The sequence below is a fragment of the Schistocerca nitens genome, chromosome 4 (genome assembly GCF_023898315.1).
Source record: "Schistocerca nitens isolate TAMUIC-IGC-003100 chromosome 4, iqSchNite1.1, whole genome shotgun sequence".
In the NCBI taxonomy this organism is placed as follows: Eukaryota; Metazoa; Arthropoda; class Insecta; order Orthoptera; family Acrididae; genus Schistocerca; species Schistocerca nitens.
The window spans coordinates 380,867,307-380,887,836 of record NC_064617.1 but is presented as its reverse complement, the minus strand read 5'-3'; the positions used below and the strand labels follow the sequence as shown (position 1 = coordinate 380,887,836).

General features: G+C 40.6%; 1 protein-coding gene across 1 annotated transcript in view; it reads right to left on the bottom strand.

Moving 5' to 3' along the window:
- The window catches only part of LOC126251851 (ecto-NOX disulfide-thiol exchanger 2), a 229,078-nt gene that overhangs the window by 66,712 nt on the left and 141,836 nt on the right, over positions 1-20,530 (bottom strand). Inside the window, exon 9 of the mRNA XM_049952526.1 lies at positions 20,086-20,229. Coding sequence (XP_049808483.1) covers positions 20,086-20,229 — 144 coding nt within the window. The remainder of the gene's footprint in view (positions 1-20,085; positions 20,230-20,530) is intronic.

Here is a 20,530-nt window from a genome sequence, read left to right as displayed (position 1 = left end):
CTTATCGAAAGTTAAACAATAGTGCACTGGCCATATTGAAAGTGTATACAGGGGGTTGTGAAAAGTGAAAGTAAACAACTGTGAAACACAAATGTGCATCTGTCGGCTACATCATTTATAGTAGGCAATACTACACTTCCAGCCCCTATTTTTTCAGCCATTACATCGACACCGGGGACAACAAACGAAGAAATAAAGAAGGCTAACTGTCACATACTCATTTTAATCTGAGCACTTTATTCTTGGTCTTCCACTTTTATTGTTCCCTCTTGGCTCTTGCACATGTTGTATGTCACCTGTCTTTCCCTATAGCTTACCCACATTTTTCTCTAATTTCAAACTTCTTGCACCATTTTACATTGTTGAACACTTTTTCAGATCAATAAATCCTATGAACATGTCTCGATTTTTCTTCAGTCCTGTTTTCACTGTCCACCGCAACATCAGAGCTCCCTCCCTGTTGCATTTACCTTTCCTACAGACAAACTGATCGTCATCTAACTGATCTTCAATTTTCTTTTCAGTTTTTCTGTACATTATTCTTTTCAGCACCTTGGATGAGAGAGCTGTTAAGCAGATTATGAGATAAATCTTCCGCTTGTCGTCTCTTGCGATCTTCATAATTGTGAGGATGATGCTTTTCCAAAAAGGCTGATGGTCTATTGCCAGTCTCGTACATTCTACACACCACTGTGAATAGTCATTCTGTTGCCACTTTCCCCAAAAATTCCAAAGAAATGTTATGTATCCATTCTACTTATTTGATCTTAAGCCTTTCAAAAATCTTTTAAATTCTGAATCTATACTGGATCCCCTATGTTAGTTAATTAGTTAATTACATGTTCCACAGAAAATCAGAATGATTCTTTTATGATGTGGAATTAGTCAGCTTACAGGATATGTATAAACTACTTGTGTTAACATCACTGAACACGTTATCATTTTATTCCCACTCATGAAACTACATTTAAAAACTAGTTGTCTTTTTTTTTTATGGCTAGCAGTTTTTAGTAGAAATTCATCAATGGAACAGAAGTTGTCCAGGAGAAATAATTTTAAATTGATTTAAAATTTGCTTTGCTACCTGTGAAACATTTTCTGTTACTGACAGATGATCAAAAATGTTTATTGCTGCATACTGAACTCCTCTCTGAGCCACTGCCAACTTTAACAACAGTAATAAAGATCATTTTTCCCTCGAGTGTTGTAGGTTTGGACATCTTTGTTCTTCTCAAACTGTGATGGATTGTTTATGAGTAATTTCATTAGCAAAAATATGTATGCCTAGTTCCTTGAAGAGGTATGTACATAACATCCATGGATGAACACCACACATTATTCTTACTGCTAACTTTTGTGTAATCAATACTTTCTTTCTAAGTGATGAGTTACCCCAAAAAACTACTCTGTATGACTTAACTGAATAAAAATATGCAAAATATGTCACGAGGCTGATACGTTTGTTTCCAAGATTAGCAGTTGTACAACCAGCAAAAGTAGCTGAACTTAATTGTTTGAGAAGCTCAGAAAAGTGCTTTTTGACCCAAATTTGAACCCTCTGGGACTCCCTGTGATTTTATCCCAGTTACTAAAACTTTTTGCATTTCGATACTGTCTGAATCATTCAGTACAACCTTTTGTATTTTGTTTGTCAAGTATGGTTCAAACCATCTGTGTGAAAAGCAATAAATTCATAAAACCTGTGTTTTTCTAAGAGAGTATCATGATCTACACAATCGAAAGCCTCTGAGAGCGCACAAAAAATACCACTTGCGATATATTATTACAGTGGAACTTTGATTTTACATTCTCCGTTTTTACCATTTTCATGATTCTACACCATACATTCGTAGCCCCTCTGAAAACCAATAGGATAAATACTAAAAATTTTGCACTCTTAAATTTCTTCCTAGTAAAGTTTACCTTGGTTCTTGGTTCTTACTCAACGTCTTGCTTGACTTCATCCCTTTTTCTTCCTATTAACATTTAATGTGACTGAATGAGTTATAAGTAGCACAAAAGACAGATGGTTCACACCACAGGTAGTGGTGGGGTTAAGGGAATATTTTAGGCCATTGTGGAGAGGGGAGATGTGAGAGAGGAAATGCTGAAGTAATCCTTGACTGGTGTTGCCAACACAACTTACAACATCTAGCTTCACCGGGTAATTATGATACAACTACTGCTAGGTTGCAGCAGTGATGGAAGAACAAAGACAGTTTGACTTAAAGCGTTCCGGACTAAGCAAATATGTGACAAAGGAGCCCAGCCACAACCTTTTCTTGTGCCACTTATAACTCAGCCTCATCCTTTTGCATGTATTTCTGATATACTGTACTCAGCAACAATGTAACTGTCAACCTTTTAAATTCAAACACTGAGTCTCGAAGAATATGCCTGGTCATAATTCAGGAAATGTCACCCATTTCTGGCTAGTGAACTATTCTTGGCTAGTGACTTCTTAAGTCACCCAATACTCAGTGCAACCACCACACCACACTAACATACACTCCTGGAAATGGAAAAAAGAACACATTGACACCGGTGTGTCAGGCCCACCATACTTGCTCCGGACACTGCGAGAGGGCTGTACAAGCAATGATCACACGCACGGCACAGCGGACACACCAGGAACCGCGGTGTTGGCCGTCGAATGGCGCTAGCTGCGCAGCATTTGTGCACCGCCGCCGTCAGTGTCAGCCAGTTTGCCGTGGCATACGGAGCTCCATCGCAGTCTTTAACACAGGTAGCATGCCGCGACAGCGTGGACGTGAACCGTATGTGCAGTTGACGGACTTTGAGCGAGGGCGTATAGTGGGCATGCGGGAGGCTGGGTGGACGTACCGCCGAATTGCTCAACACGTGGGGCGTGAGGTCTCCACAGTACATCGATGTTGTCGCCAGTGGTCGGCGGAAGGTGCACATGCCCGTCGACCTGGGACCGGACCGCAGCGACGCACGGATGCATGCCAAGACCGTAGGATCCTACGCAGTGCTGTAGGCGACCGCACCGCCACTTCCCAGCAAATTAGGGACACTGTTGCTCCTGGGGTATCGGCGAGGACCATTCGCAACCGTCTCCATGAAGCTGGGCTACGGTCCCGCACACCGTTAGGCCGTCTTCCGCTCACGCCCCAACATCGTGCAGCCTGCCTCCAGTGGTGTCGCGACAGGCGTGAATGGAGGGACGAATGGAGACGTGTCGTCTTCAGCGATGAGAGTCGCTTCTGCCTTGGTGCCAATGATGGTCGTATGCGTGTTTGGCGCCGTGCAGGTGAGCGCCACAATCAGGACTGCATACGACCGAGGCACACAGGGCCAACACCCGGCATCATGGTGTGGGGAGCGATCTCCTACACTGGCCATACACCACTGGTGATCGTCGAGGGGACACTGAACAGTGCACGGTACATCCAAACCGTCATCGAACCCATCGTTCTACCATTCCTAGACCGGCAAGGGAACTTGCTGTTCCACCAGGACAATGCACGTCCGCATGTATCCCGTGCCACCCAACGTGCTCTAGAAGGTGTAAGTCAACTACCCTGGCCAGCAAGATCTCCGGATCTGTCCCCCATTGAGCATGTTTGGGACTGGATGAAGCGTCGTCTCACGCGGTCTGCACGTCCAGCACGAACGCTGGTCCAACTGAGGCGCCAGGTGGAAATGGCATGGCAAGCCGTTCCACAGGACTACATCCAGCATCTCTACGATCGTCTCCATGGGAGAATAGCAGCCTGCATTGCTGCGAAAGGTGGATATACACTGTACTAGTGCCGACATTGTGCATGCTCTGTTGCCTGTGTCTATGTGCCTGTGGTTCTGTCAGTGTGATCATGTGATGTATCTGACCCCAGGAATGTGTCAATAAAGTTTCCCCTTCCTGGGACAATGAATTCACGGTGTTCTTATTTCAATTTCCAGGAGTGTACATAAAATGAGCTCGCCTACTGGGTGTGTGGAGAGTGGGAGTGGCCCTTCAAAGACAGAAGTGCAGGTAGGTCTGAAAGAATTTTATGAAGTGCTAAAAATATACTTCAAGATGATGTGCTATGACAGAGATGTCACACAAAACAAGAGTTTCATGATAGAGCATTTTTAAAGAGTTTTGTGTTCAAATCTGACACGATACAGTTGCAACAACTACACACACTACTCATATATACAGGGTGAGTCGCGTAAGACGTAACACCCCCTTTATTCCGGAGGTGATTGCACGTATCGGCATGTGGTTTTCGGAGAATCATAGCGGACTATGGAGGCACATACGTCGGTACATGCACAATAATCACGTTTATATTGACTGAGATAATGAGGCAAGTACATGTTTTTTAAATGGGACACTATACTTTTTTTACCATCATTCGAATGCTCTGGAAAAGACGCGTATAGTGATGTAACACATGTTGCTATTGTGATTCAAACTTTGCTTAAAAGAGGGCGGATGAGGATTTACCTATGTAGCGTAGGCCGTGAATGCTGCATAGAGCACGGCAACTCGGCCTGCGGGTCGCGCGAGGCGTGTTTACAGTCTGCAGCCACTTCCGACCGCCTCTACCTTCAATCGTACAATATTTCCCAGCGTCTTTTAAGCGAAGTTTGAATCACAATAGCAACATGCGTTACATCACTATACGCGTCCTTTCCAGTGCATTCGAATGATGGTAAAAAAAGTATACCGACCCATTTAAAAAACATGTACTTGCCTCATTATCTCGGTCAATGTAAACGTTGTGATTATTATGCATGTACCAAAGTATGTGCCCCATAGTCGGCTATGATTTGCCGAACACCGCTTGTCGATACGTGCAATCACCAACGGAATAATGGGGGTGTTACGTCTTACATGACTCACCCTGTATATACTTTGTACCACACACACCACACATTGTAGATCATAAAGATTGGCAGCAGTGATAGAGGGCACAAAGTGAGAATATAGGACTGGAGCTGTCTTCCAAATTTACATTTTATACAGTGTACAGAATTTCTAATGAACTTGTAACATCAATTGGAGAAGTAAATTCATTTTTTCATGTCTCTGTTTCTCTCATCAAGCCTAAAATGACACAAATAGTTGTGAACATATGAAGTGAGGCTCACAGAAAAATCACTAAACAATAACAGCAATGGTGACAAAGTTGGTCATCAAGCAGATGTCTGCATTTACACTTTGGTTCAACCACTTAGCTGCTGTGATGTTTTTCATTTAATTTAACATGTTCATCAATTTTTGCTTTTTTTCTGGGTAAGCACAAAGGATGATCTCTCAAAAACACACATTTTGAACATATAATGTGTGGCCATAGCACGATGGGAAATAGCTCGATTACCTTGTACCAACATACCAATTTACTTTTATACATCTGAGATTCTTTTTAAGAACTGATGAAATTCATTACCACGAATTATTGTATAAACATTGTACTATATATTTAATTTCCTTCATGTGGTCGGATTTTATACAAAGTATCAGAGAGGATTGCAATTTTTAATCACATATGCCAATCACATGTGTTTTTGCTCATATTTTGGGGGATTTTAACATTTTCCTCGATTCTGCATTTTCCTTAATTGTTGTGTTTTTCGAGCCTGGAACGCATAAAAACACTGTATTTGTGTCTTCCATATTGACTCCTTTTTCTTCTTCTATCAGGTCATCAGACAAGAAGTTCTCCCCTTCATAGAGGCCTTCAATGTACTCTTTCCACCTATTCACTCTCTCCTCTCCATGTAACAGTGGAATTTCCATTGCACTCTTCACTCTTCATGTCACAGCCCATACTTCTAATTACACCGAAGGTTGCTTTGACTTTCCTGTATGCTGAGTCTGTCCTTCCGACAATCATTTCGTTTTCGATTTCATCACATTTTTCATGAGATAACTTTGTCTTAGCTTCTCTGCACTTCCTATTTATTTAATTCCTCAGAGACTAGTATTTCTGTGTTCCTGAGTTTCCTAGAACATTTTTGTACTTCCTCTTTTCATCGATCAAGTGAAGTATTTCTTCCCCTACCCATGGTTTCTTTGCAGTTACCTTCTTTGGATCTATGTTTTTCTTTGCAGCTTCTGTAATGGCCCTTTCTAGAGATGTCCATTCCTCTCCAACTGTACTGCCTATTGAACTATTCCTTATTGCTGTATCTATAGCATTAGAAAACTTGAAGCGTATCTTGTCATTCCTTAGTACTTCCGTATCCCGCTTCTTTGCCTATTGATTCTTCCTGACTAATGTCTTCAACTTCAGCCTACACTTCATCACTACTATATTGTCCTCTGAATCTGTATCTGCTCCAGGGTACACCTTACAATCCAATATCTGATTTTGGAATCTCTGTCTGACACGATGTAATCTAATGAAACCTTCCCGTACCACCTAGTCTTTTCCAAGTATACCTCCTCTTCTTGTAACTCTTGAACAGAGTATTTGCCATTACTGGCTGAAATTTATTACAGAACTCAATTACTCTTTCTCCTCTCTCATTTCTTGTCCCAAGCCCATATTCTCCTGTAACCTTTTCTTCTGCTCCTTTCCCTACAACTGCATTCCAGTCTCCCATGATTATTAGATTTTCATCTCCTTTCACATACTGTATTACCCGTTCAACATCCTCATATACTTTCTCTATCTCTTAATCTTCAGCTTGCGACGTCAGCATATATACCTGAACTATCATTGTCAGTGCTGGTTTGCTGCCGATTCCGATAAGAACAACCCTATCACTGAACCGTTCACAATAACACACTCTCTCTGCACTACCTTCCTATTCATAACGAATCCTACTCCTGCTATACCATTTTTTGCTGCTGTTGATATTACCATATAGTCATCTGACCAGAAATCCTTGTCTTCTTCCTATTTCACTTCACTAACCCCTACTATATCTAGACTGAGCATTTGCATTTTCCTTTTCAGATTTTCTAGTTTCCCAACCATGTTCAAGCTTCTGACATTCCATGCCCCAATCTAATAGAACGTTATCCTTTCGTTAATTAGTCAATCTTTTTCTCATGCTCACCTCCCCCTTGGCAGTCCCCTCCCAGAGATCCAAATGGGTGACTATTCTGGAATCTTTTGCCAATGGAGAGATCATCATGACACTTTTTCAATTACAGGCCACATGTCCTTTAGATACATGTTACATGTCTTTAAAGCAGTGGTTTCCATTGCCTTCTGTATCCTCATGCCATTGAATATTGCTGATTTTTCCACCTTTAGGGGCAGTTTCCCCACTCCTAGAACACGAGTGTGTCCCGAACCTCTGTCTACTCCTCTGCCCTCTCTGACATGGTCGTTGGCAGAATGAGGGCGCCTTCTTATGCTGGAAATTTTTGGCTGCCAATGCTGATTATTAATCAAAATTTAAGCAGTGGCAGGTTTCAAAGCAAGGACCGAGGACATTTTGATTACTTATCAAAGACACTACCACTGGACGACAGGTACATTTTGCCTACTGCCTACTGAGCGTTGGGATGTGGAAATACTAAGGAATGAAGAGATGTGCTTGAAGTTCTGTGAGGCTATAGATACTGCAATAATTAGCCTACTGCCAACTTTGCTAATAATTATCGCAGTATCTACAGCCTCACAGAATTTGATGGATATCTCTTCATGCCTTAGTATTTCCACATCCCAATTCTCTGCACACTGATTCATCCTGAATCCTCTCTTAACCTTCAGTCGACTCGTCATCATTACTCAGTTGTGATATTAGTCTATATGTATCTGCTACTGCGTATGCCTTAAAATCTCATATGTGGTTTCAGAATCTCTGCTTGACCATGACATAATATCACTGAAATCTTCCTATACTCCCGGCCTTTTCTGAGTAGAATAATACCATGGACAAGCGACAGGTGTGACCAAGCAATAATGGTGTTAAGACGAATTTGCGTAAGTCAGAATCCAATTTTGTATATACAAACACGCACAAATTATGTTCGATTGGGACCAGAGACTAAATAAAACAGTAAAATTTAGAAAAAAAATGTTTAATAAAATGTTTGACAATACATAAAATTATATCACAGTACTATGCATTGCAGCAAGGTAAACCAAAGCTACTGTGAGACAGAAGGCTTCATATAATATAACAATGTCATCTGATGAGGCAAATTTATGTCCTCTCACACAAAATTTCCTCATAGCAAAATTTTTCATTCTCCACATTGTAGCATAAATGCACATTTTCTTGCAGTCTACTTTTTCTAAAATTTGTAACCCTTTCTCAATTGAACAGAGGCCTCCTGTCAAGTTTGCAACTGTCATTTGATCTTCTGACTGAACTGGGTCTAATGAATCAGGTTGTTCGATGTTCTGATTTTGCTCATGCATTTCTATAAGCTAATCAATTTTCAGTTCCTGATTGTGTAAAAGCAGCAGTTCTTGAACGTCACCGCCATCCACCTCCAAATTTAATTGTCTGGCAAGATCAAGCAATTCTTCAATCACATTAGCAATTTGATCAGTATCTGGTACCCGTTCCCAGTGGGCTTCACTGGTGGAAAAAAAGGGAGACCGTTTTTTCCTTACACCATTTAAAATTTCTTGTGAAATTTCGTTCCGAGATCATTCAATACTTCTCACAGCATTCAAAACATTCAATTGCTTCCACAAGCCTTTAACAGTGAGCTCACTGTTTAGTCTCATAGCTTCAGGTAGATGTGTAAATGATTGTCTCATGTAGTAAGCTTTAAATGTTTTAATGACTCCCTGGTCCAATGGTTGAAGCAAGCTGGTTATGTTCAGTAGCAAAAGTACAACTTTTACATGCGGATCAAAATTAATTAATTTAAAAAAAAAAAAACAGAATGATGACCTGGTGCATAGTCAATCAACAACATCACTTTTAAATGAAATTTAACTGGCAATGATGTTTGGCTTCAGGTATGAAGTCATGACGGAAGGTGTCACCCAAGTTGTAGCATTCAATTTCCAAGTCATGGGTAACCGAACTTCAGATGTATTTTTTTAAGCTCTTCGATTTACTGAACGGATAAACTAAGAGAGGTTTCAATTTAAAATCATCTTCAGGTTGAGTATGGTTTGGCTGGTACAGTCACATTTTTTAGTTTCTGGATAGAGCTATGCAGTCTCTTTATCAGTGCTACCTGCCTCTGCCTCTCCATTTCTTGCGACACTTTGCCAATTACAATGACTTCTTAATCAACTAAACCAATTGTCACTAGCTTTAAACATTTCATCTCTTGTCGCCTTCCCAGCTTCTTCTTTCAATCCCTTCCCAGCTTCTTCTTTCAATCCCTCAAAAATCAGTTCAGCTTCAGATCACACTGTGTTCTAACAAGTAGAAATTTTCACTCTCGTCGTAACTGCCATCTGCTTTACGTCTGCTGTGCAGCAAGCTACATTAATTTAAATATTAACTGTATTTTTCTTACTTGACACTACTTCTTCTGTGTGTTTTTGCTTTTAGGAAGCTTTAATTGTTGAGTGCTAGTAATAGTGTTCCATAGATTTTGTGTTTGTTTTGAATACAGTCAGAGATAGTCCCTTTAGTCAGCCATAGTGCCAGTAGTGCTAGTGTTTGTTTTGAGTACAGTCCAGAGACAGGTAGTGCTATTTTCATTGTTTTCTACAAGAAGTGTCTAGTAACCACAGTTTAGTCAACTATCAGCCGCCTTTAGTGAATTAGCAGTCTAGTTAAAAGTTGATTAACTCTCTACAGTAAATTGATTTCTTAGGATGGATAGGATGTGTGACTGCTGTGTACGGATGCAGGAGGAGCTGGCCACGGTACGCGAACAGCTGAACGTGTTGATGGCCGCGGTCAGCCATCTTCAGGCTGCTGCCTCTGAGTGTAGCGGCAGTGGGGAGTCTGGTGCGTCGCATGGTAACCCCAGGTGTTACATGCTTCACCCACTGTCCCTGCTGTCGAGACATCTTCGCGGTTACCGGGCACGTTTGGGCGACCCTCTCCCCAAGGGGAGTGGCGGGTTCAGCGGCGTTCATGGCGCACAAGGCGGAGGGTCAATGTGGAGGCTCACCGTGTGGCATCACCCACTCTGCCTGTGAGTGGACATGTGACCGCTCCGTTCAGCAAGGTCCGAGCAGGCAAATTGGGGGAGGGGTTTATTAGTGATTGGGAGCTCCAACGTTAGGCGGGTGATGGAGCCCCTTACGGAAACAGCAGAAAGTTCGGGGAAGAAGGCCAGTGTTCACTCTGTCTGCTTGCCGGGAGGGTCTCATCCGAGATGTGGAGGCCCTGCCGGCGGCGATAGAGAGCACTGGGTGCACCCGACTGCAAATTGTTGCTCATGTCGGCACCAATGACTCCTGCCGCCTGGGTTCAGAGGTCATCCTCAGTTCATACAGGCGGTTGGCGGAGTTGGTGAAGGCGGAAAGCCTCGCTCGAAGGGTGGAATCTGAGCTAACTATTTGTAGTATCGTTCCCAGAACCGATGGCGGTCATCTGGTTTGGAGCCGAGTGGAAGCCTTAAGTGAGAGGCTCAGACGATTCTGTGGAGAACTGGGGTGCAAATTTCTCGGATAGGTCAGGTGTGCACTACACGCAGGAAGTGGCTACAAGGGTAGCGGAGTACGTGTGGAGTGCACATGTGGGTTTTTTAGGTTAGAGAATTCCCTCCCTAGGCCCAACAAGACGCCTCCTGAGACGCGGCAAGGTAAGAGTAGGCACAATGCAACAGGGAATAACAATATTAATGTGCTAATAGTAAACTGCAGGAGCGTCTATAGAAAGGTCCCAGGTCTGCTCTCATTAATAAACGGTCACAATGCCCACATAGTGCAAGGGACAGAGAGTTGGCTAGAACCAGATGTAAACAGTAATGAAATTCTAAACTCAGATTGTAATGTATACCGCAGAGACAGGCTGGACAGTGAAGGGGGAGGCGTGTTTATAGCGATAAGATGTGCAATAGTATCGAAGGAAATTGATGGAGATCCAAAATGTGAAATAATTTGGGTGAAGGTCACGGTTAAAGCAGGCTCAGACATGGTAATTGGATGTCTCTATAGCCCCCTGGCTCAGCAGCTGTTGTGGCTGAGCACCTGAAGGATAATTTGGAAAATATTTCGAGTAGATTTCCCCACCATGTTATAGTTCTAGGTGGAGACTTTAATTTGCCGGATATAGACTGGGAGACTCAAAAATTTATAACGGGTGGCAGGGACAAAGAATCCAGTGAAATTTTTTAAAGTGCTTTATCTGTAAACTACCTTGAGCAGTTAAACAGAGAACCAACTCATGGCGATAACATATTAGACCTTCTGGTGACAAACAGACCCGAAGTATTTGAAACAGTTAATGCAGAACAGGGAATCAGCGATCATAAAGCGGTTACTGCATCGATGATTTCAGCTGTAAATAGAAATATTAAAAAAGGTAGGAAAATTTTTCTGTTTAGCAAAAGTGACAAAAAGCAGATTTCAGAGTACCTGACGGCTCAAGACGAAAGTTTTGTCTCTGGTACAGTTTGTGTTGTGGATCAGTGGACAAAGTTCAAAACCATCATACAATATGCATTAGATGAGTATGTGCCAAGCAAGATCGTAAGAGATGGAAAAGAGCCACCGTGGTACAACAACCGAGTTAGAAAACTGCTGCGGAAGCAAAGGGAACTTCACAGCAAACATAAACATAGCCAGAGCCTTGCAGACAAAAATTACGTGAAGCAAAATGTAGTGTGAGGAGGGCTATGTGAGAGGCATTCAATGAATTCAAAAGTAAAGTTCTATGTACTGACTTGGGAGAAAATCCTAAGAAATTTTGGTCTTACGTCAAAGCAGTAGGTGGATCAAAACAAAATGTCCAGACATTCGTGACCAAAATGGTACTGAAACAGAGGATGACAGACTAAAGGCCGAAATACTAAATGTCTTTTTCCAAAGCTGTTTCACAGAGGTAGACTGCACGGTAGTTCCTTCTCTAGATTATCGCACAGATGACAAAATGGTAGATATCGAAATAGACGACAGAGGGATAGAGAAACAATTAAAATCGCTTAAAAGAGGAAAGGCCGCTGGACCTGATGGGATACCAGTTCGATTTTACACAGAGTACACGAAGGAACTTGCCCCCCTTCTTGCAGCGGTGTACCGTAGGTCTCTAGAAGAGCGTAGGATTCCAAAGGATTGGAAAAGGGCACAGGTCATCCCCGTTTTCAACAAGGGACGTCAAACAGATGTGCAGAACTATAGATCTATATCTCTAATGTCGACCAGTTGTAGAATTTTGGAACATGTATTACGTTTGAGTATAATGACTTTTCTGGAGACTAGAAATCTACTCTATAGAAATCAGCATGGGTTTCGAAAAAGACGACCGTGTGAAACCCAGCTCACGCTATTCGTCCACGAGACTCAGAGGGCCATAAACACGGGTTCCCAGGTAGATGCCGTGTGTCTTGACTTCCGCAAGGCGTTCGATACAGTTCCCCCAATCGTTTAATGAACAAAGTATGAGTATATGGACTATCAGACCAATTGTGTGATTGGATTGAAGAGTTCCTAGATAACAGAATGCAGCATGTCATTCTCAATGGAGAGAAGTCTTCCGAAGTAAGAGTGATTTCAGGTGTGCCGCAGGGGAGTGTCGTAGGACCGTTGCTATTAACAATATTCATAAATGACCTTGTGGATAACATTGGAAGTTCACTGAGGCTTTTTGCGGATGATGCTATGGTATATCGAGAGGTTGTAACAATGAACAATTGTACTGAAATGCAGGAGGATCTGCAGCGAATTGACACATGGTGCAGGGAATGGCAATTGAATCTCAATGTAGACAAGTGTAATGTGCTGCGAATACATAGAAAGAAAGATCCCTTATCATTTAGCTACAATATAACAGGTCAGCAACTGGAAGCAGTTAATTCCATAAATTATCTGGGAGTACGCATTAGGAGTGATTTAAAATGGAATGATCATGGAATGTTAATTGTCGGTAAAGCAGATGCCAGACAGATTCATTGGAAGAATCCTAAGGAAATGCAATCCGAAAACAAAGGAAGTAGGTTACAGTACACTTGTTCGCCCACTGCTTGAATATTGTTCATTGGTGTGGGATCCGTACCAGATAGGGTTGATAGAAGAGATAGAGAAGATCCAACAGAGAGCAGCACGCTTCGTTACAGGATCATTTAGTAATCATGAAAGCATTACAGAGATGATAGATAAACTCCAGTGGAAGACTCTGCAGGAGAGAGGCTCAGTAGCTCGGTACGGGCTTTTGTTGAAGTTTCGAGGACATACCTTCACCGAGAAGTCAAGCAGTATATTGCTCCCTCCTACGTATATCTCGCGAAGAGACCATGAGGGTAAAATCAGAGAGATTAGATCCCACACACAGGCATACCGACAATCCTTCTTTCCACGAACAATACGAGACTGGAATAGAAGAGAGAACCGATAGTGGTACTCAAGGTACCCTCCGCCACACACCGTCAGGTGGCTTGTGGAGTATGGATGTAGAAGTATATGTAGATGTACTTCATAATCAAACCATAATTTAACATTGTTTCCATCTGAATGATAATACCATAACATTTAAGAATGATACTTAAGATCGAAGACTGAGCATTCTCCACAGCTTTGAGTATTTTTTCTTATAATTACTCTGACTGATCCAGGTAGATCAACCTCCTTTGCCAGTTCACAAATTGTAATTTTTGCATCAAAGTCTTTGATAATATTAAGTTTCCATTCCAAAGACAATGATTTTCTTTTCTTGTTTGATACAAATGAATCAGGTGTGCTTCATTTGAAAGACAAACTTAGAATCTATCAATGAAGCTCCATGGATAAAATGACTCTGTACATATCTTTTCCAAACTTGTCGTAAGTTGTACCATATGTGGGCACAGAGAGGGAATATAAATGCACAGCACTCAAGCAGCTAAATCGCATTAATATCCCCATACACTTTCCCTATCTCTTCACCTTATGATTGTCACGTCAGCATATATACTTGAACAATTATTGTCTGTGACAATTTGCTGCCAATTTTGATGAAGACAACCTCATCACTGTACTGTTCACTGTAGCTCAGTCTCTGCCCTACCTTCCTATTTGTAACAAATCCTACTCCCATAATACTATTTTCTGCTCTTGTTGATAATCAAAGATGATACCCCTACACCATGGGTGCATTGTCAGGAGATTTACAGAACTGAAAGTTGTGTTGTAAAAATATAAATTAAACAAGTTGGTATTGAGAAGAGAGATCCAGCTGGTGCAGGTGTGATGCAATCAAGCATGGTGCTCATCAGTGTTCTGCTATTATGTGGTTGACTCTGCTCTTAGCCACTGGTTCGTGATGACAATTCATTCACATCGACAGCTTGTTAGTGGTCGTATCCACATAAAATGCTGCATAGAAGTTATGGCAGAGCTCATATATTATATGACGGCATTCATAGATGCCAGTTCTCAGTTGATGCTACAGATCTTGAATACTATTACACACAGTCACATCACCAACTAATATAAATTTTATATTCATTCCATATGTTTCCTCCATGAACCATGGACCTTGACGTTGGGGGGGAGGCTTGCGTGCCTCAGCGATACAGATGGCCGTACCGTAGGTGCAACCACAATGGAGGGGTATCTGTTGAGAGGCCAGACAAACATGTGGTTCCTGAAGAGGGGCAGCAGCCTTTTCAGTAGTTGCAGGGGCAACTGTCTGGATGATTGACTGATCTGGCCTTGTAACATTAACCAAAACGGCCTTGCTGTGCTGGTACTGCGAACAGCTGAAAGCAAGGGGAAACTACAGCCGTAATTTTTCCCGAGGACATGCAGCTTTACTGTATGATTAAATGATGATGGCGTCCTCTTGGGTAAAATATTCCGGAGGTAAAATAGTCCCCCATTCGGATCTCCGGGTGGGGACTACTCAAGAGGACGTCGTTATCAGGAGAAAGAAAACTGGCATTCTACGGATCGGAGCGTGGAATGTCAGATCCCTTAATCGGGCAGGTAGGTTAGAAAATTTAAAAAGGGAAATGGATAGGTTAAAGTTAGATATAGTGGGAATTAGTGAAGTTCGGTGGCAGGAGGAACAATACTTTTGGTCAGGTGATCACAGGGTTATAAACACAAAATCAAATAGAGGTAATGCAGGAGTAGGTTTAATAATGAATAAAAAAATAGGAGTGCGGGTAAGCTACTACAAACAGCATAGTGAACGCATTATTGTGGCCAAGATAGACACAAAGCCCATGCCTACTACAGTAGTACAAGTTTATATGCCAACTAGCTCTGCAGATGATGAAGAAATTGATGAAATGTATGACGAGATAAAAGAAATTATTCAGGTAGTGAAGGGAGACGAAAATTTAATAGTCATGGGTGACTGGAATTCGTCAGTAGGAAAAGGGAGAGAAGGAAACATAGTAGATGAATATGGATTGGGGGGAAGAAATGAAAGAGGAAGCCGCCTTGTAGAATTTTGCACAGAGCATAACTTAATCATAGCTAACACTTGGTTCAAGAATCATAAAAGAAGGTTGTATACCTGGAAGAATCCTGGAGATACTAAAAGGTATCAGATAGATTATATAATGGTAAGACAGAGATTTAGGAACCAGGTTTTAAATTGTAAGACATTTCCAGGGGCAGATGTGGATTCTGACCACAATCTATTGGTTATGAACTGCAGATTGAAACTGAAGAAACTGCAAAAAGGTGGAAATTTAAGGAGATGGGACCTGGATAAACTGAAAGAATCAGAGGTTGTACAGAGTTTCAGGGAGAGCATAAGGGAACAATTGACAGTAATGGGGGAAAGAAATACAGTAAAAGAAGAATGGGTAGCTCTGAGGGATGAAGTAGTGAAGGCAGCAGAGGATCAAATAGGTACAAAGACGAGGGCTAGTAGATATCCTTGGGTAACAGAAGAAATATTGAATTTAATTGATGAAAGGAGAAAATATAAAAATGCAGTAAATGAAGCAGGCAAAAAGGAATACAAACGTCTCAAAAATGAGATCAACAGGAAGTGCAAAACGGCTAAGCAGGGATGGTTAGAGGACAAATGTAAGGATGTAGAGGTTTGTCTCACTAGGGGTAAGATAGATACTGCCTACAGGAAAATTAAAGAGACCTTTGGAGAGAAGACAACCACTTGTATGAATATCAAGAGCTCAGATGGCAACCCAGTTCTAAGCAAAGAAGGGAAGGCAGAAAGGTGGAAGGAGTATATAGAGGGTTTATACAAGGGCGATGTACTTGAGGACAATATTATGGAAATGGAAGAGGATGTAGATGAAGATGAAATGGGAGATACGATACTGCGTGAAGAGTTTGACAGAGCACTGAAAGACATGAGTCGAAACAAGGCCCCGGGAGTAGACAACATTCCATTGGAACTACTGACGGCCTTGGGAGAGCCAGTCCTGAAAAAACTCTACCATTTGGTGAGCAAGATGTATGAGACAGGCGAAATACCCACAGATTTCAAGAAGAATATAATAATTCCAATCCCAAAGAAAGCAGGTGTTGACAGATGTGAAAATTACAGAACTATCAGTATAATAAGTCACAGCTGCAAAATACTAACGCGAATTCTTTACAGACGAATGGAAAAACTGGTAGAAGCGTACCTCGGGGAAGATCAGTTTGGATTCCGTGGAAATGTTGGAACACGTGAGGCAATACTAACCTTACGACTTATCTTAGAAGAAAGATTAAGAAAAGTCAAACCTACGTTTCTAGCATTTGTAGACTTAGAGAAAGCTTTTGACAATGTTAACTAGAATACTCTCTTTCAAATTCTGAAGGTGACAGGGGTAAAATACAAGGAGCGAAAGGCTATTTACAATTTGTACAGAAACCAGATGGCAGTTATAAGAGTCAAGGGGCATGAAAGGGAAGCAGTGGTTGGGAAAGGAGTGAGACAGGGTTGTAGCCTCTCCCCGATGTTATTCAATCTGTATATTGAGCAAGCAGTAAAGGAAACAAAAGAAAAATTCGGAGTAGGTATTAAAATTCATGGAGAAGAAGTAAAAACTTTGAGGTTCGCCGATGACATTGTAATTCTGTCAGAGACAGCAAAGGATTTGGAAGAGCAGTTGAACGGAATGGACAGTGTCTTGAAAGGAGGATATAAGATGAACATCAACAAAAGCAAAATGAGGATCATGGAATGTAGTCAAATTAAATCGGGTGATGCTGTGGGGATTAGATTAGGAAATGAGACACTTAAAGTAGTAAAGGAGTTTTGCTATTTGGGGAGTAAAATAACTGATGATGGTCGAAGTAGAGAGGATATAAAATGTAGACTGGCAATGGTAAGGAAATCGTTTCTGAAGAAGAGAAATTTGTTAACATCGAGTATAGATTTAAGTGTCAGGAAGTCATTTCTGAAAGTATTAGTATGGAGTGTAGCCATGTATGGAAGTGAAACATGGACGATAACCAGTTTGGACAGGAAGAGAATAGAAGCTTTCGAAATGTGGTGCTACAGAAGAATGCTGAAGATAAGGTGGGTAGATCACGTAACTAATGAGGAGGTATTGAATAGGATCGGGGAGAAGAGAAGTTTGTGGCACAACTTGACTAGAAGAAGGGATCGGTTGGTAGGACATGTTTTGAGGCATCAAGGGATCACAAATTTAGCATTGGAGGGCAGCGTGGAGGGTAAAAATCGTAGAGGGAGACCAAGAGATGAATACACTAAGCAGATTCAGAAGGATGTAGGTTGCAGTAGGTACTGGGAGATGAAGAAGCTTGCACAGGATAGAGTAGCATGGAGAGCTGCATCAAACCAGTCTCAGGACTGAAGACCACAACAGCAACAACAACAACATAACATGTTTGACGAGTATATACACATATAGATTTTTAAATTTAAAAAAATTCCTGAAACATCAATTCTTGTAAAAACTTCAGTATGTGTTACCACAAAGGTTCAGTATGCAATTACATCACTCGGCGGGAAGTTTTTGTAACTAGTAGCCAATGAATGTAATGCACAATCAAGACGAACAATAGCAATAGTAAGCCAAGCTGGACTAGCTTCCACCTCAACATCAGTCAATACAAAATCAGTAAGGTCATCACAGAACACTGATGGTTCATGTAGTACATCAAAAATCTAATCAGCACTAACATTCATATTATAGCCTGTTTCAACTCTGGGGCTACATGAAGGACAGGATGTTCACCACTGCAGTGCAGGACCTTCAAAGACCTCTGCACGTCGATTGTTGAAGTCATCGGTACCATCCCTTTGGGCACGTTTCAGCAGATTCGAGAGGTTTCCAGTACAGAATAAACATTCTTCACGTCATCGCACTGGCTCACATGGAGGTGTTTTACTTTGACATTGTAATTTTTTTAAACTTTGCTTTCAATTTACTTCCGAGAAGGTTATAATCTACTTCATTTAATTTTGTGATGACAGCAGATTGAAAATAGGGCATTTCCATGTTGACACCATATACATCTTTAAAAAAAAAATTTAAAAAAAATTACATCTCTAAAAGTAAACTAAACATTTAAAAATACATTTTTCAGAATATTTCTGTAAGAATAAAATGGAACGTAGTTAAGGTTATGTCTTGACTGCTCATCTCTAGTACTTTGTCGAAAATTGGAAGAATCCATGCAAATAAAATTTGTTTTGTTGATTTAATAAATTCTCTACATTTCATTTATTTCTAATGAAACTTCTAACTCTCCCATTACATTTGGCAAAGGGCCTTTGCTAATCTGTTTTGTCCATTTAATAAATTTGCATGTTTCATTTTTTTTCTACTAAAAATTTCTAATTCTTCCAAGGCTCTTTGCTAAACAAATTGGAAAAATTTGTAACTGTTATAGAAAACAAGAGAACTCAAAAAATTTATTAAATGAATGAATTTAATTTCCGTGAATTATTCCAATTGTCTTACAAACTACTACAGATAGATCTACTTTGAAATTAATTTGTCACACTGTTAACCGAATATGTTCATTTATATCAATATAAGATACTGTATTTTAATAGTTTGTAAATTCCAAAGTGTAAATTCCAAACACTGTGTAAATTACACAGTGTAAATTCCACTGTTTCTGACAATGCTCTCATTACATTGTGTGAAACTTGTCAATAAAAAATAATGATTGTGATTTGTGTTGGCTGTCCTACAAACTTTATTTCAACAGTCACTGTTTTCTCTTGAACCAATGCCTGCTCTTGAGAAAATTTATGGTCCAAGATACTGAAGAGTTTTGTTAAATACATAAATAAAAATAACTCACACACACATACTTAAAATTGAGGACTATGAGAAGTACGGGCCCATATTTGTAATGCAACATGCTGTGACATATATACCATGGTCTGTGTTTCCCACAGGCCTCGCTTGAAGTAGAGGTGGATGTTTAATGTATTAATAATGCAAAAAATTATATTTTAATATGTAAGTTATGGGATGAAAGATTGATAAGCTTCATAAATATACTCTGTTTTGCTACTTCTGTGAAAGAAAGACAAAGAAATAGGGACATGAAAATGATCATGTGACTGATTTTAACTAGCTAGGTATATGAATATCCCAAACTACGGAACAGAAAAAAGATTAGAGTAAATTCATCTAGACATGGTTTCCTGAATCACAAAGACCAAGATCCCGTATTTTTGTGCTATTCTCAAAATTCTGCCATTACATGTTCACATGAAGCAAGGGTATTTGTAAGTATTCCAGATTTAATTATGTCTACCATCCAGCCTTGTTGAATAGGATACCCTTCCAAGACAGTGCTACATGCAGACCTGCAGTTAACATCGGACTGTATTGTTTCTCTGTAGCACTTTCATATGTTTATTTAATGGCAGAAGTATCCATCTCTGTTCAGGCACATCTGAAGATCCTAATACATCACATTCAATAAACTAACCAATCGCTGGTAGAAATGAAATCTGTGTTCATTGTGTGTACTGAGTGAGAGATTGATGTGACAAGGCATAATTCCACTAAGTCACAAACTAAAAGTCCAGAAGATACAACTACCCTGTAAAAGTTATGAATGTAGTTTGAAAAAGTATCTAACATTATAGCAACTAATGTCCCTGTATTGGTGCCAATTAAAGACAATTTCAATAATTTTACAAACTTACCCTCAACACATTGATAGTGGATCTATCATCAGCATCACGGCTCTTTTTTTTATGGCTTGTCATATCGTCTTCAGCATCTGAGACTTCCATTTCTTCATCAGCTCGCTCATTCAACACTTCTTCCAGCTGGACAGCTTTGATTTCCTGTTCAAATTAACAGAACTGTTTTAGCATACACTGCGAAGTGTTTGCTTCTCCAATCATTTTGCTGCAATCATATTGAACTATTTTATTATTTACAGTGAAAAGAAAGATAAGTTACACAACTCATACATCTACCTGCTCTGCAATATTTTCAATCCTAAGGTCTGCTGTGACATCCTTTGTTCCCTACAGTCCACCTACTAAAATTGGTATTTTTTTCTCCTACAATCTCAAAGAAGCAGCGACACATTACATTTTTGTGTCTGACAATAATAAAAAGTTTAACTGTTATTGTTTTACC